Source organism: Dromiciops gliroides, chromosome 3, assembly GCF_019393635.1.
Source record: "Dromiciops gliroides isolate mDroGli1 chromosome 3, mDroGli1.pri, whole genome shotgun sequence".
In the NCBI taxonomy this organism is placed as follows: Eukaryota; Metazoa; Chordata; class Mammalia; order Microbiotheria; family Microbiotheriidae; genus Dromiciops; species Dromiciops gliroides.
In genome coordinates this window covers 190,689,372-190,704,882 of record NC_057863.1, presented here as the reverse complement: position 1 = coordinate 190,704,882, position 15,511 = coordinate 190,689,372, and the positions used below count along the sequence as shown (strand labels likewise).

Sequence of the window (15,511 nt, the reverse complement as noted above, 5' to 3'; positions counted from 1 at the left end):
TATCCTTTGACCCTTTATCAATTGGGAAATAATTTGTATTTTTATAAAATTCACTCAGTTCTCTATATATTTGAGAAATTAGGCCTTTATCAGAGATACTTGTTTCAAAAATTATTTTCCAGTTTTCTGCTTTCCTTATAATTTTGGTTACATTACTTTTGTTTATGTAAAAGCTTTTAAATTTTATATAATCAAAATTATCTGTTTTACATTTTGTATTGTTCTCTATATTTTTGGTCCTAAATTCTTCCCTGTCCATAAATCTGACAGATAGACTATTCCATGCTCTCTTAATTTGCTTATGGTATCATCCTTTGGTATAAATCATGTACCCATTTTGTTTTTGGGTTTTTTGGGGGGGGTTGCAAGGCAATGAGGGTTAAGTGACTTGCCCAGGGTCACACAGCTAGTAAGTGTCAAGTGTCTTAGGGCAGATTTGAACTCAGGTCCTCCTGAATCCTGGGCCAGTGCTGTATCGACTGCGCCACCTAGCTGCCCCAATCACATACATATTTTGACCTTATTTTAGTACACGGTGTGAGAAGTTGGTCTATTCCTAGTTTCTGCCATACTGTTTTCCATATATATATATATATGAGAATCACAAGATTTTTATTTATTATTTATCCAAAATTTCATTCAGAATCTGACACCAAATGTTTCCAATACAGTTTTGTTTCCAACCCTATAATTTTGCTGCTAACCTATCAGTTTTGTTCACATTTTACAAAAATCTCTAGCTCCAGAGAGGACATCCCTATTTAATAAGGTCTTCATTAATACCAAATGCAAGAAAAGTATTAAATTTTAGATTCTTTTCAAATATACATTGTATCAGACTTCTCTTTTAACAAGTAAATATATTTACTGTTACTCCAACATTTGAAATACTGTTTAGTTTTATATTTAACTCAAGTAATTTATTCTTACAATGTCTCTGGAAAGAATATTTATAATCAAATGCATGTCACTGTAGCCAAGATTTGCAGAAATATGGGCATTTATAAGTTACTCTAAATGAGAAATGTTACATAACTGCAACATTGTGTCAATAACCTTTGAACAAGGAAAAGGTGAAATTAGGGAAACCAAGTCTTTGGTATAAGAAATTTTCATAATATAAACCACAAATGACTTCAGTTATTTCATCTACTTTAGACAGGATAAAGAAATGATTGATGTTCATGGCAGGTATTTCTTCTTGTTTTATTCTAAGCTGTTTGCCTTGTTGGGGCTTGTTTGGACTAAGCCTAGCACTTCTGTAACAAATTTTCTCAATATGAAGTTTAGCTTTCTTAAATATTTTAAAGTTCTTAACATCTCTCTTCTTAGCAATTATTTGCACATTTAGGCAGGCAACAATTCACATATGGCTCTCTTTTAAACATACCATTTCTCAATAAATTATTTTATCTTAGTTCTTTTCTTTCAACCATCTCTCCAGATTCTATCTCTTAATGAGTCATAAAGTTCAAACTGAACATGATGTTTCAACAATACCTAAATAATTTTCATTGAGAAAGTTTCCCTTTTCAATCATTAACTACCCACTGAACACATATGTGTGTATGTGTGTGTATGTGTATGTGTATGTATATGTATATGTATACACACACACACATAATAACAACACTGACCTTTCTACTGTGATACAATCCTGGAAATCTGAATCCAATTTTGCTGCCCATTCACCATTACTTATTTTTCTTTGCCACCCATCCTCCTTACTTATCCCCAAGGTCCTTTTTGTATTATGGCTTTCCAGGTTTCTCCTATTTAAAAATCTGGATTTCTGATTATTTCCCTAAAGAATTAATCTGCATATGTTTCAAATAAACTGGGATTTCTCTTCCTATGTAAGTTCTTCATTATTTATATTCTTATGTTTATTATTTTTAAACCTTTTTTGGTATTTATGACATTTTCTACATTTACATTGTATCATTTTTATCCCACTGTTTCCCATTAAGAAAGATGTTAAATCAGAGTATACTTAAAAGTGATCTCTAGACATCTCTCACAAAATCATTACATTTCCATCTATGATTGCCCATGGGTATTACAACTTCTTAACAAGATATTTCACTTCAATAGTGTGAAAATAGAAAACAGCAAACCTAAGACTGTCATTTAAATGATACATGTTCTCTTCTGTCCAGGATAAATCTTAAGGGTTTGAAATGCATTTGAAAAATAATAAAGGAAGGAAGCTAATCGATGACATCATAGATATGTTTAAAAAAGTATTGGGGGCGGCTAGGTGGCGCAGTGGATAAAGCACCGGCCCTGGATTCAGGAGTACCTGAGTTCAAATCCGGCCTCAGACATTTGACACTTACTGGCTGTATGACCCTGGGCAAGTCACTTAACCCCCATTGCCCCGTCAAAAAAAAAAAAAAGTATTACTATAGAATAACACAACATCCACACTTATAAATATAGCTAGAAAACGAAAACAAGAATGAAGCTTAGTAAATGTCAGTGCTTTACAGTAACTGGGTACTATATTTAAAATATTATTATATATAATTATATCACATATTAGTTGTTTTATCTACAAGGAAACAAAATGTCCTTAAATTTATGCATACATTTAAAACACATATGTAATGTGCATATATAATTAGCATTTTAGGTAAATGACAAAAATTAAAGCAAAATAATTTCCTACCAATTTATACTTACAGAAAACTAATCAAAGATACTATGACTTGGACCATATCTATATCTATCACATATAATTGCTTTTTAAGTAAGCTTTCTCTACTGAAGTACATATTATAGATACATGTACATATATACAAAATAGCAACTTCTTTGTAAGTCACAAATATTTCTTATTTTGAAGTGCTCATGGGAAACTTACACCTGACACCTTTAAAACTTTCTCATTAGAGGCTTCACTGAAATCTCGAGAGTGCTGTAATTAGTTCTTTATCAAACAAACAAAAATACTGAATGAATTTTGTGGAATATATTTGCCTAGAAAGCACCCTGAATATGATCTGTAAATCTATTAATCTGATTGATGGATGTCTCAAAATCTAGCCAAATTATGCCAACTACTTACTGAGATTATAGTAAATTTTATCCCTTTTTCCATTTCATTTTTACCTGACAGATACAACAATAAAAATATAATAATGCACTACAAAAGGTAGGTATCAATTTAGCAAATCTTTCTTAAGAAGCACTGACATGTATAGATCTAATTTGCAAACTAGTCAAACTAACTTGAAGACCTTTATTGTCTAACTTTTCCCCTTCCCCATTAAAAACAAAAAAGTATTAATTACCAGATTTCAAAGGCAGCAGACTGATACAATTCACTACATTTTGCATTCTCACTAATGTATAGCCCCAAGAATAACTCTCAAGTCCTATTATTTCTTGGAGTGAACAGATTCTTGCAACCTCCCTTCAGCATCCCTCCTCCCCTTAATCCTCCCAAAGACCTCTAAAGGATGGCTAAAAGAAAACATCATTGATCAATACAAAAGTATGGTCATTTTTTAAGAAAAATGGGAACAAAGTGGGCATATTAAAGACAAGTCATATTCACAGCCTACACTATGCTTTGTCCCATGTCGTGTTTCTCAATGAACTCTTTGGTCTGACTGTTGGATAAAAAGAGACTAAACCAATGAATTTCTCTTAGTCATCAATGTCAGTCAAGGAAAAAGGCATGTCTGCTTCAAGAGAGAATGGAAAAATTGGGGTCATACAAAGCCAAACACATGTTCTTTTGCATCTGATTTCAATTGATTTGTTAAAAAAAGGCTCAATGTTAAACAAGTATGCTTATGTGTATGTGCATGTTAACAGTCTATAATCCCTAAATAATTACTCACCTCACTCCATTTTCAATTTCAAAATTGAAAGCTAGTCAGATTCTGCATTCTACATTATCTTTTCATGAGTCATATTCTGTGGATTTTATCTTTCTGAAAACTGAACTGAAAAAAGAAGTTCCTTATATCATCCTAGGTGCACGCTAGGATTAGCTGATTAAAAAGATCAAAATAAACTCATAGAAGGATAAGCTAAATAAATTTGTCATTCAGTCTTTCCCACTGACATCTATTGGCTGACTCAAAAAAAATTGTTGATTGTTTCCTAAAATCTATCCTGTGAACACTGTAGGCATTTTTTAAAGTAAATATGACATAATAAATACTTATATGTGTCTCTGTAATAAGTAGGAAGGGAACTCAGAAATTCATACCTCTTCTCTAGCCATGTTCATGCAAAAAACAACCTCATGCTTGAATACTGTCCCTACATGTTGTACATATTAATTTTCTTCTCTTTCAGAATTAAAGATTATTTTATACAGATGCTCAAATAACAAAGGCTGAACTGAAACACTTAAAACATATTTTACCAGAAAATCATCCACATAAATTTTCATAACAATTTTTTAAATAGTCCTGGAACTCTCAAATAAAGGGCTCACGTCCAGTTTACATGAGAAAAATGTCAATGTATATAGTAGTTATTTGACATTACCTTTTTAAAAGCTTACATTCTTTCTACTCAGATTCTTCAACAATCAATGGCCCGAGATTAACAGAAGCAAACCTTAGAGATTTCTATATTTAACAACGTGCTGCTATCATTTTCTTTTTTTGTTGAAGGCTTTTTTAAAATTTATATTAAGTTCTGATTCATGACAGAAATATCATAAAACTGTACTTGTGTTATTAATGGGGCTATATTTGAGTATGAATGTATAAACTCTGTATAAATCCAGAGTAAAAGAGGACTCTCAGAAGAGTCCTAGAGAGAATGTTGCATTTCAATAAGCCCAGTCAGAATTATATAGCCATTCTTCAGGATAAATAACCTGTTGCATTTTAAAAGAGTGGGGTAAAAGGATCTCTGACTAATATCACAGCTATTTTTGAAGCATACTATAGATTCTTACATTCATCCTGAGTTTTACCTGCATTTAAGATTACTCTGAAAATTGAAAGTAGAAAATTGAGAAGGAAGCCTCTGGGGTGGGAAAATAGGGATTCAAGTCCCACCTCTGACCGATATTAGTCATGTGATCCTGAGCAAGTAATTGGATGCTAGATGCACTGGTTCACAAAGGTCCTCACAGAGAATTACCTATAATAATTAAATTGAAGATTGGACCAAAAAGTGGAGGGAGAAATGGGGGATCCTACTTATCTGGGATAATCACTTCATTCTATTTGGGGGACTGGTTCTTATTTGGTAATAAACATTTAGAATTATAGCTGTGTGTAAACCTAATGCTAAAGAAATCTCCTTGACATTTTTTTTTCTAAAATAAGCAAAAGTCCTTTCTACTTTCATCACTTTTATACAAAAATTATTACAAAGAAGGTAAAGGTTTTGGACAAATCATTGAAAAATGAACCTGGTTTTAAGTGGATGTCAACTCGAAAATGGGGTAAACAACTTGAATTCCACACTCAAGCTGAATTCTAAAGGTTACTTCCAAAAATCCTGGGAATACAAGTTAGGAAATAAGGTCCCACGTGAACCAGAACCAATGTGGAAAAAAAAAGAATTGCTCTCTACACTTTCATGAACCAAAACTTGTTCTATATAAAGTTCATGTTACAATAGTAATAAAACAGTCACTCCAGGCTGTAACCCTGCTGAGCAATCCTGCCCAGGCCTATTGCTTTTTCAACATTAAATTTTAAAATATTCCATTTTTTCTTCAAAGAAAACAAAAGCACAGCTGATTATTAATTAATGAAAATGGACTCAGGTCACATATTAATGTTATGCAACTCACACCATGTGTTTGGTATATGCATATTACCAAAAGATAAACTGCTTCTAAACTATGTTTATATTTTAAGTAATTTCTCTAACACCAATATTTTTGTCTCCTCTATTTAAAAAAAAATTTGGCAAGGTGGGAAATTTAAACTGACCTATTTATTTTAAGAAGCTTATCTCTTGAAGTTCTCACATCTCAACATACAACAATGACAAGATCTTTTACATTCTAGTAAAATCAAACAAACCAAAGATTATTGGTTTCCTCTCCTAAAAATCCATCAGATAAATAACAAATTAGACAAGATTGTGAATATATAAATAAATAGCCCAGATATATAATATATAGAGAAGTTGAACCAAAGTAAAGAAATGTTTAGTAGATCAATAGTGGCTAAAGGTTAGTGAATAAACGTTCTCCTTTATAATATATAAAGTCTACTATTGTACTATGGTATTGTACATATATATGTATATGTATGTGTGTGTATTTATATGTGTGTATATATACATATACATGTATATGTATATGTGTGTGTATATATTATATATATATATAATATATATATATATATTTACTCTGGAGAAGGAGATATATATATATATATATATATATATATATATATATATATCTCCTTCTCCAGAGTAAATATCTGCAGTTCCTTCAGCTGACTCATATGACACTAAGGCAAGGCCTTTCTTCATTAAGAGTCTTGACTCTTCAGCTTATCAACATCTTCCCTAACTTGTGATTCCAAAGCCTGAACACAAAACTCTAGATATAGTCTGACTGGAAAATAATACAGTGGGACTGTCAATACTTCTTTATTCCTTGAAGGTATGCTTCTCAAAGCTATCCCAACACCCTAACTTTTTGGGGGCTGCCACATTATTTTAGCTAAAGAACCACTAAGAACCCTAGTTGTTTTCAGGCAAACCACTATTTGACCATACCTTCCTCATCTCATACCAAGTTTTCAGGCAAACAACTAACTACTTCCCATCTTGTACAAAGTTAATTTTAAGAGAAATAAAACTGAACATTTATTCCAATTAGATTTCATCTTATATTTGTTTGCTAGGATCTTTTTGACCCTGATTTTTTTTATTCACTGTGTTAGTCATCCTTCCCAGGTTAATATGATGTTAAAATTTAATGATAATGCTTTTTATTCCTTTATCTTATTCACTGACAAAAATGTCAAGCAGTACATAGCCAGAAACAGTTCCTTGAGCATTCTGCTGGAGACCTCCTGCCAAGATGAGATTAAACCATTAATGACTACTCTTTAAGTATGACCTTTCAAACAGTTTCACATTCATAAAAGTATATTATTGTCTAATCATTTCCATATTTTCCACCAAAATATGAGATATTTTATCAAATACTTCTCTAATATCTAGGTAAACTATAACCACAACATTCCCCTGATCCACTGCTTTAGTGAAACTGTAAAAAAAAGGAAATAAAAAAATTTCAATTTAAAAAAAAGGAAATAAAGTTAATCTCATGGGACCTATTCTTAATGAAGCTATTCTGGCTTTTGAATCATTGCTTCTTTTTTCCATTTGTATTTCCTATCCATCTCTGGGCTAATTTGTTCTAGAATTAATAGGTCAAGCTCACTGACCTATTATTTGTGAATTGTATTTTTCCCCTTTTTGAAAAATAGGACTATTTTTAACCTTTTCTAGCAACACCCTAAGCTATGTTAGAAGCTAGAAAAGAGGCATTTTAAAGTCAATATGGTACCCACTGGCAAGTGGAAAACTAAATATTGAAAGTATAAGGAAAGTCATTTATTTTGGAAGATTTGTATTTGACTTACTACTTGGCACCAAGTAGTTTAGAGGAGTGTGGGTAGAGAAGAAGAGAACAATATTTGTAACTATGATTCAAAAGATACAATATAAGTTAACATCACCTTTCTACAGGAGGGGGAAAATTATTATCTGCAGCTAAGACATCAGTCTCATATATAGATTCTTTACCTTATGAAGGTGACTCATTAGGTAGAAAGGTTCTATTCCTTTGATGATAGTGAGGGAATGAAGTTGAGTGGCTCTTTGGGGGGGGGGCACATCTTCCTATTGATAATACAACTTGAAGATTTGTTTTTGCTTTGATACTTTCTAAGTATTTGTGAGCTTATAAATGAGGGTACTTCTCCCAATGACATAGATCACTGTCCATTGATCCATGTTCAGCCTTTGTAGTACTAGTCTTCATGTTTCTTTCAGACTGTCTGCCATTCTGGTAGCCTTATTGCAGTTTTCATAATATTATGTGGATGATGCTAAAGTTTTTGAAGTCATGCAAGCCCATAAGAAGACTTCCTTCAATCTAATTTTTAAAGTTTATAGCCAGGACATATAATTCCCACCTGAAACCAACTGGAATTATATATTGCTCCTGCCCTCCATCTTTAACCAATGTTAAGATACATGATATTGAAGAAGGATTAGGCCAGGGAAGAGTAGGGAACCCTCTCCAGGTTTTAGTTATTGTAGGTACTTATTCTATCAATCTGTTCTCCCAAGGGTTTTCTGACCTGGAAGCCAAACTATTACAGCAACTTATGAAACCTCTTGAAATTAGCTTTAAGTCTCCATATGAAGACAAAATGGCTGTGGTAACAGTTTGTCAATCAACCAAAATGCAAGCCAGTCTTTACTATATATAAGGCACTGTGTTAAGTGATAGGGATCAAAAGAAAAACAAAATCATGATCCCTGCCCCTCAAGGAGCTCACATTCTAATGGGAGAGGACAAGTCAGACTTGAGTTTTAAATAAAGAAGTGTTTAAACTTCCAAGAAATAATTCTGAAAGTAAAGAGTGTCTTCTTCAACCAAGACAAGGCAGCTCAAAAAACAAAGTGCCTTTTTTGGGGGGAGAGGGAGTATCTTCTCTGTGAGGAGAAAGGGCTCTTGAGAGATTCCTGATTTTGATGATGATAGCATAGAGTAGGGCTTCTTAAACATTTTCTACTCTCAACCCCTTTTCTCCTGAGAAAATTTTATGCCACCCTGATTATAAAGGTATATAAAATTGGTATGCATAATCTTTTACTGTTGCCAAATTTTCATGACCCCCACATTCAGTCACCCAACCGCAAATGAGGTTGCAATCCACAGTTTAAGAAGCTTTAGAGTAAGGAAGTCCTAGAATGTGGATTCTAGAATGAGAAAGAATATGAAAACATAATTTATGTCTTTGAAAGTTAGGAAAATTAACATTTATTAAGGAATGTAAATAAATAATTTTAGAATAATCAGAAAACTATGTTTTCTTAGGGTCATGTTTTATTAGAAGTTAACAGCTTTTATTAGAAGCTGATAACTTAGAAGTTCAGTTTTCTAAATATTAATATTATATGCTAGAATCTTGAGACATCATTTTGGGAAAGTGTTCTGTGCCAAGTGTACTGTTCCAAGAACAGGAGCAGAAGTATCTATGGCCTTTCAGTCAGTAAGGGAATGCAGTAAGTGAAGAAGTTCATAGAGTGATCTGCTGTTAATGAGTGGTTACAATATCCTCCGTGTGGTAGGTGGACCGGACTTCAACAGCAGTTATGCTTGCAATATGAAACACTTATATTTTGTGAATCTAGGACAGATTCATTTATTAGTAGCTATATGTATACACACATACACACACACACATATATGTAATAGCTATATCGTTGTCTCATTGTCTCATGAAAAGTGTGCTATTCCAGTGAGCACACAAACAAGTAATGTAAGAGGTCTATGGGACCATTAAAAGGACCCAAGATTGAACATAATTAAGAACCACTGTACTTGTCCATCTCAATGTCTACAGACAAGCATAAAGTCGAGTCATCACACAATAATAGCTCATTGTTTTACAAATTTTGGGGAATAAACCTATTATTATCCATATATTTCTTTTTTTTTCTTTTTTGCAAGAGCAAGGGGCTAATGTAAGTGTACATCCCCATTATACAAACAAGTAAATTCCAGTCTTTAAGCGCTCTAAAAAATGTTATTCCATAAATTCCCTTAATTTTCACAAACTCACACTAGAATTCTCTGTGCCCATACTGACAAATATAGCAAAAGGTAACAAAAGGCTTCTAGGGAGATGTAATGTTGAAGCAGATGAGTGGCAAAGTCTAATTTGGATTTTACCAAAGCTAGAGAATATACTCCTAAACAAAGGGTGCCTTTTTTTAAAAAATCAAGAATATTTAATATTTCCAGTTATCTCCCCCAAATTTCTTCCCCTTCTCAAGTGTTACTCATGCTTCTAAGGATAAAATGACAAGGGTGTGGTAGAGGGAATAGAAAATGGGATTTTATATACATATGTGTGGCCTACTTTGAAGGCTGACAAAATAATTAATATGTACCTAAGTACATGTTTATGTACTATCCCATTTAAATGATAAGATATTTTAGGATAAGATCTATAATATACTATCCATAGTATCCAGTTAACTATGGATATTCAAATTTAAGATTTTAAGATATTGTATAATGAATTGCCTCAGCATTAGAGTTAGCAGAGTTCCCATATTTATAAAAATCATTTTTAATTAAAAAATTTGCCTAGTGGCTAAAAAATTCTTCTAGATTATGGGATTTTTCTCCATTTTGCAAATCTGGACAATTTTTGCATATTCCATGTAAATTAGAGCTTAATCAAATATAGCATAACCAAATAAGAGAGCATTTCATTAAGAATAAATTTCAATTTTATCTACATGTAATCTGAGTTTTATAATGTCTTTTATATGTCTTATAGTCAATCGCTGAAAGAAGCTCCTTGTCTGTCAGGTCAGCAGGGCAAGATAGATAGAGAACCTGAATTAAAGCCAAGAAGTCCAGAATTCAAGTTCACCTCTGACAAATTCTGGCTATGTGAATCTGGGCAAACTACTTGATCTTTAAATGCCCCAGGCAACATTCTAAGATGATAAACTGTAAAACTTCCCAGTGGCTGATCTGCACTGGTAGAGAGAGATTTCTCAAGCAGTATTTCTCTACACCAATGAAATCACAAGTCTGGAGCTAACAAAAACAACATCATTTGGTGTGGGGAAAATATGTATGAAACCTTTCTATAGTAATCTAAGAATAACTGAGTATATAGGTGAAATGCATTTTTGTTCTCATTATTGAATGTATTGTGAAAGATAAACAAAATATAGTCTCATTTGATAAATATTCTGATCTTTTATAATTGTCATATTTATATGTTGTAGATGATAGCATACAGAACTCTAGAATGTAACTAAAATAATAAATTGGGTATCTATATCAATTCTCGGTTTTAAAAAAGGCTAAAAGTTATATGCCTAAGTTTTTTAAAAAATAGAAAATATAAAAAAGATATTCTTACAAAATGGTAGTACAAATCCTGCTAAGGTCTCATTTTGTAAAGGGTATATCTTTTTCCTCCAGAACACTACCAAAAGTTGAAGGTAAAGTTTGTGGGGTTTTTTGCTCACTTTAATTTTTTAAGGGAAAACCTATCTAATGCTTGCTTGCATATCAATAAATGACAAAAGATGCTGAAAATCTTCTTTTTTTAAAAAAAGTGCATATCTTCTATAATTTGTTGAAGTTCTACCATTGTCATACAATAAAAATGCACATATGAATAACTGCTATAAAATTGTCACCTAAATCTATGTATAGAATTTGTCACTGAGATTAATCTTGGTAAATAACACCAACATGGTCAGTATATCTTTTAGGATGGTGAATATTTCTCTAAATGTGAAATCCATAGAGAAAATGTGTAAAAGACTATTCTTCACAGAAGGATAATAAAGAAGTAGGAATCAAAGGATCTTTAGCCTAGAAGGGAAATTAAATAAATCTGATGAGGAAACTGAGAGCTGAGCCAAAGCACCAATTTCCCCAATCAAATCCCCTTATGCCAAGACAATTATAATTCTTTGTTGAGAAACAAGAAAACTGTTCATTTCACCAAAAGGCATGGTTTTCAAGTCACTTAAAATCAGTTTACCTATTTTCTTCTTTGGAGTCTTAGTTATAACTTCACCTTCTTAACTCAACCAATAATAACATATTACCCTACAGTGAGTGATATATATGCCAAGAGCCAACATCAAACTTATGGTTTGCATAACATGGCCATAAAAACTGTAAAAATATACTTCTTTGCTTTCTACACATTTAAATACTAAGGTTTTGAAAAGTATTTTGCCAAAGCATTTTAAAACTTTTTCAATTTATGCTCCACAAATCATAGCTGCTTTCCACTTTATTTCATTTTGAATCTGCTATACAGATTAGTTATCTGATTCGTCTGACTTCCTCCCTTGTCCTATAAATGCTAAATCAGAACAAAGGTTCTAGTTATATTTCTCATGAAGAAAAAAGTGAATAAATTATGTCTTGCTACTGTCGTTCCAGCAAGCTACTTAATTGCATTTGTTTCATATATCTCCAAACAGCCAAGTACATTAATTATATTCTGTAACACCAAGCTCTTCTGATTCACTCTGTCACTTCCACTGAACACTTTAATTGTATGCCTCCTAGTTATACACCATTTCTTTTTTCTGTTTTGTTTTTATTTGTTTTTAAAATGTTCATAACTGTGTAGCCTGTACAGATTTTACATGTACATTTCTGGTATTGCTAACCATAAACTCATAATTCACATTGAGACTAAATCCATTTTCCTAAAGGCTACGTTAAATTCTTTTAAGCATAGTAATAAAAAAACCTACAGGATGAATCTCTACATTTCTTCATTTCAACAAGCCAAACTGATTATTCCACCTATGTGGAGTACAGTAAAGTTACCATAATAAAACTTTAAATGATTAGTTTCAAACCATTTGAGTCTAGAAGAGAAAAAAAAAAACAGAAGCAATGAAAACACCCACATGCAATGCCTCCTGTCATAGGAGCAAAAGATAAGTTGCTCATGACTGCAAACAAACATTCTACAATAAGTAAACTAATATGTATCACTTCATGTTTATAAGGAAGTCTCCGTTTAATTCTGATGCATAGAGTTCCCTCAGGTAGAAGCTGCCTGGAGCAAAGTTTGCTCCCACAGACATGCAAAAAATGGCCAGAGTCCCAGGCAGTGAATTAAGTGAGAAAGCAAAAGCTAGTGCAAAGTTAATATTGAAATTTAAAGGAGGCTGAATATCAGGAGTTTGAAACTACTATGGGCCCCAGAGTCCTATGGGCCCCAGAGATAGCTATTCTTCATGAATTTTAAAAGATGATATAAAACATGACATTTCACATTATACATCATTGGTAATTATGGCACATAAAATTCAAGTGTTTAGCATAGCGTGCCCTAATCCACCCTTTCTTCATTCTTTTTTGAGAATAATAAAAGTGTAGCCTACTGGTTCTACTATGTCACTACCTTTTAGTCCCTTCATTTCAAAGATTTTGAAATCACACACACACACACACACTAAGCTCATCACATCCTATGAAAATTGCTCAGAAAACCAAATATGAACAAAAGACAAAAAACCTAAGCAACAATATTAGCTCCTTGACAAATTGACTCAATCTAAAGAGATACACCTACAGCACCTGTTCAAAATCCCCATTGTCTTTGAATATTTCCAACTAAGCTTTCCCTATTAGCTAGCTAGCCTATTTTGCAGTTAGCAAACTTGCCTTCCTATTTTCTTTAACACAGAATGCTCTCCCCACCTACTTTTGACAGTTTTCTCCAAAATTTCTAAATTCTTCATACAAATTTCATAGTGTAAGTGCATCATCAGGTGGTGCAGATCATTTAGATTTCTGTTCTCAAATCCCTAACCCATTTTTACCATCTTCCAAAATGGTAATTACCATATTTGATAAGCCGATTCTCAAAAGTTCAGCCACTAAATCATAGAAAATGTTAAACAAAATGGCATCTTGTCATATTTGAAATATTTACACTGACAGTTCTTTTTTCTTACCACACTGATAAATTACTATTTGTAGACACTTCATTTTTTTTTGTAAATAGAAAAAACCTTGTTGCAAAAATATTTTCAACATTCAGAAACAATAGAAAAATCAAGCTCCCCTAACCCCCTCCAAAAGCTCTTGGATCCATGCTTTATGTTTAATTTAAACAAATATATTTAAGATGCTCTAATGCTATTTTGCAAATGTCTTAAAGAAGAACTATTCTACCAAAAAAAAGAATAAATTTTGGTTGGGGGTTTTAAACTTACCATAAACCTGAAAATATACAAATCCACAGAGGAGGAGTTGTGTAAACATCAGCAGACACATCCTGACATATTAAAAATGATCCAGATTGCTTAAAATACCAATCCCGGAAAGCAAAAGTAGAAAAATTAGTATCCTTTTTTAAACAGAGGTAGGTCTTAAGTTTAGACTTCCCTAGAAGCTAATAAAACTAAATGGCAAATCTCAAGATCAAAAGATGTTGAGAAGGTCTTGAATAGGTCACATTTAGATGCATCCAGTTTAACAGGAGTTCCAAAGGCTGCTAGATTTCCACACTCGGTTTTCTAAATTCCCACCAAGCCACCTCAGGTAGAGGAATTATCCAAGTGTGCCTAAAACGCAGTTCTTAGAATCCATTCACTCCAAAGCCAAGAAGGAAAAGGAAGAAGAGGACCTAATTCCTAGAAATTGTTTCCAAAAATTCCCATCACATTGCCGAAAAACCATGAGCTTGACTGCTTCTTTTCTTCCCACCTTCTTTCTTTCTCATCCACATTACTTCCAGTTCCAGTATTGCTATTATTGTTGGGTTTGGGGGGTTGTTTGTTTGTTTTACTTAACTTCCATAATAAGAATGTGACAATTGCAACATTTTTGCTGGTGGACTTAAGGGTTGTTTTTTCCCCCCAGTGCAACCTTTCTCCTACCGTTTTGCCCTTTTCCAAAAGAGAGTGAACAAGCCTCAGAAAAAGCAAAATCAAAAAAGAAACTGAGGTCTGTAACTATCAATCCGACGTTGCCAAAGAGAGGGAGGAAAAAGGTGAGTGGCAAGGCTAGGGCTACTGCTGGCTCTGCCCGGTCCTCGTCGTCGCCGCCGCCGCCTCCTCCGCTCCTGCTGCTATGCAATTGTGAATGAGAAGTGCTCACTGGAAGGAGCTAAGCTGGATGTATGTTTGAGTGTGTGTGTGTGTGTGTGTGTGTGTGTGTGTGTGTGTGTGTGTGTGTGTGTGTGTGTGTGTGTGTGTGTGTGTGAGGGTGGGGGAGGGTGGGGGAGGGAGGGACCGGGCGCGAGGGCGCGCGCCTTGGAAGGAGATGGAGAGAGCACTGGGAAGCACAGTCCAGTAATCTGGTGCTGCTGACGCTGCCGCCTCCGCTGCCGTGGCCGCTTTTGCTGAAGATCCGCCTAGAGGCCCCAGAACTAGGTGTCCTCCTCCCTTCGCAGTTGCCCTTGCTCCTGCCGCTGCCGCTGCCGCTAGAACTGGAGGAGGGAAAGGCGGGAGGAGAGAGGAAGAATGATAGCTGCTTGTAGTCGGTGGGGCCTGGGAAAAGAAGATGAGGGCGTGGACTAAGCTTCTTCCACTTACAGACTCCACCACATGCCCACTCCCTGGGATCTTGGCTGGGAAGGGGGAGGGAAGAGAAGTGGATAAAGGAAAAGTAAAAAAAAAAAAAAAATCTATTAGGCAGCTACGCTAGAGTAAAAACTGGCCGCGCAAGACACTAAATTCCTTCCTTTCCCCTGAGTCTCCTCCCTTCCTCAAACCTCACCCTTGTCCTGTTGGAGAAAGGTAGAATTTTACGTGA

General features: G+C 33.9%; 1 protein-coding gene across 1 annotated transcript in view; it reads right to left on the bottom strand.

Moving 5' to 3' along the window:
- The window catches only part of ROBO2 (roundabout guidance receptor 2), a 788,084-nt gene extending 773,730 nt beyond the window's left edge, over positions 1–14,354 (bottom strand). Inside the window, 1 exon segment of the mRNA XM_043994477.1 lies at positions 13,969–14,354. Within this exon segment, the coding sequence (XP_043850412.1) occupies positions 13,969–14,029 (61 nt within the window). The 5' untranslated portion in view covers positions 14,030–14,354.
- Between the last annotated feature and the right edge of the window lie 1,157 nt (positions 14,355–15,511).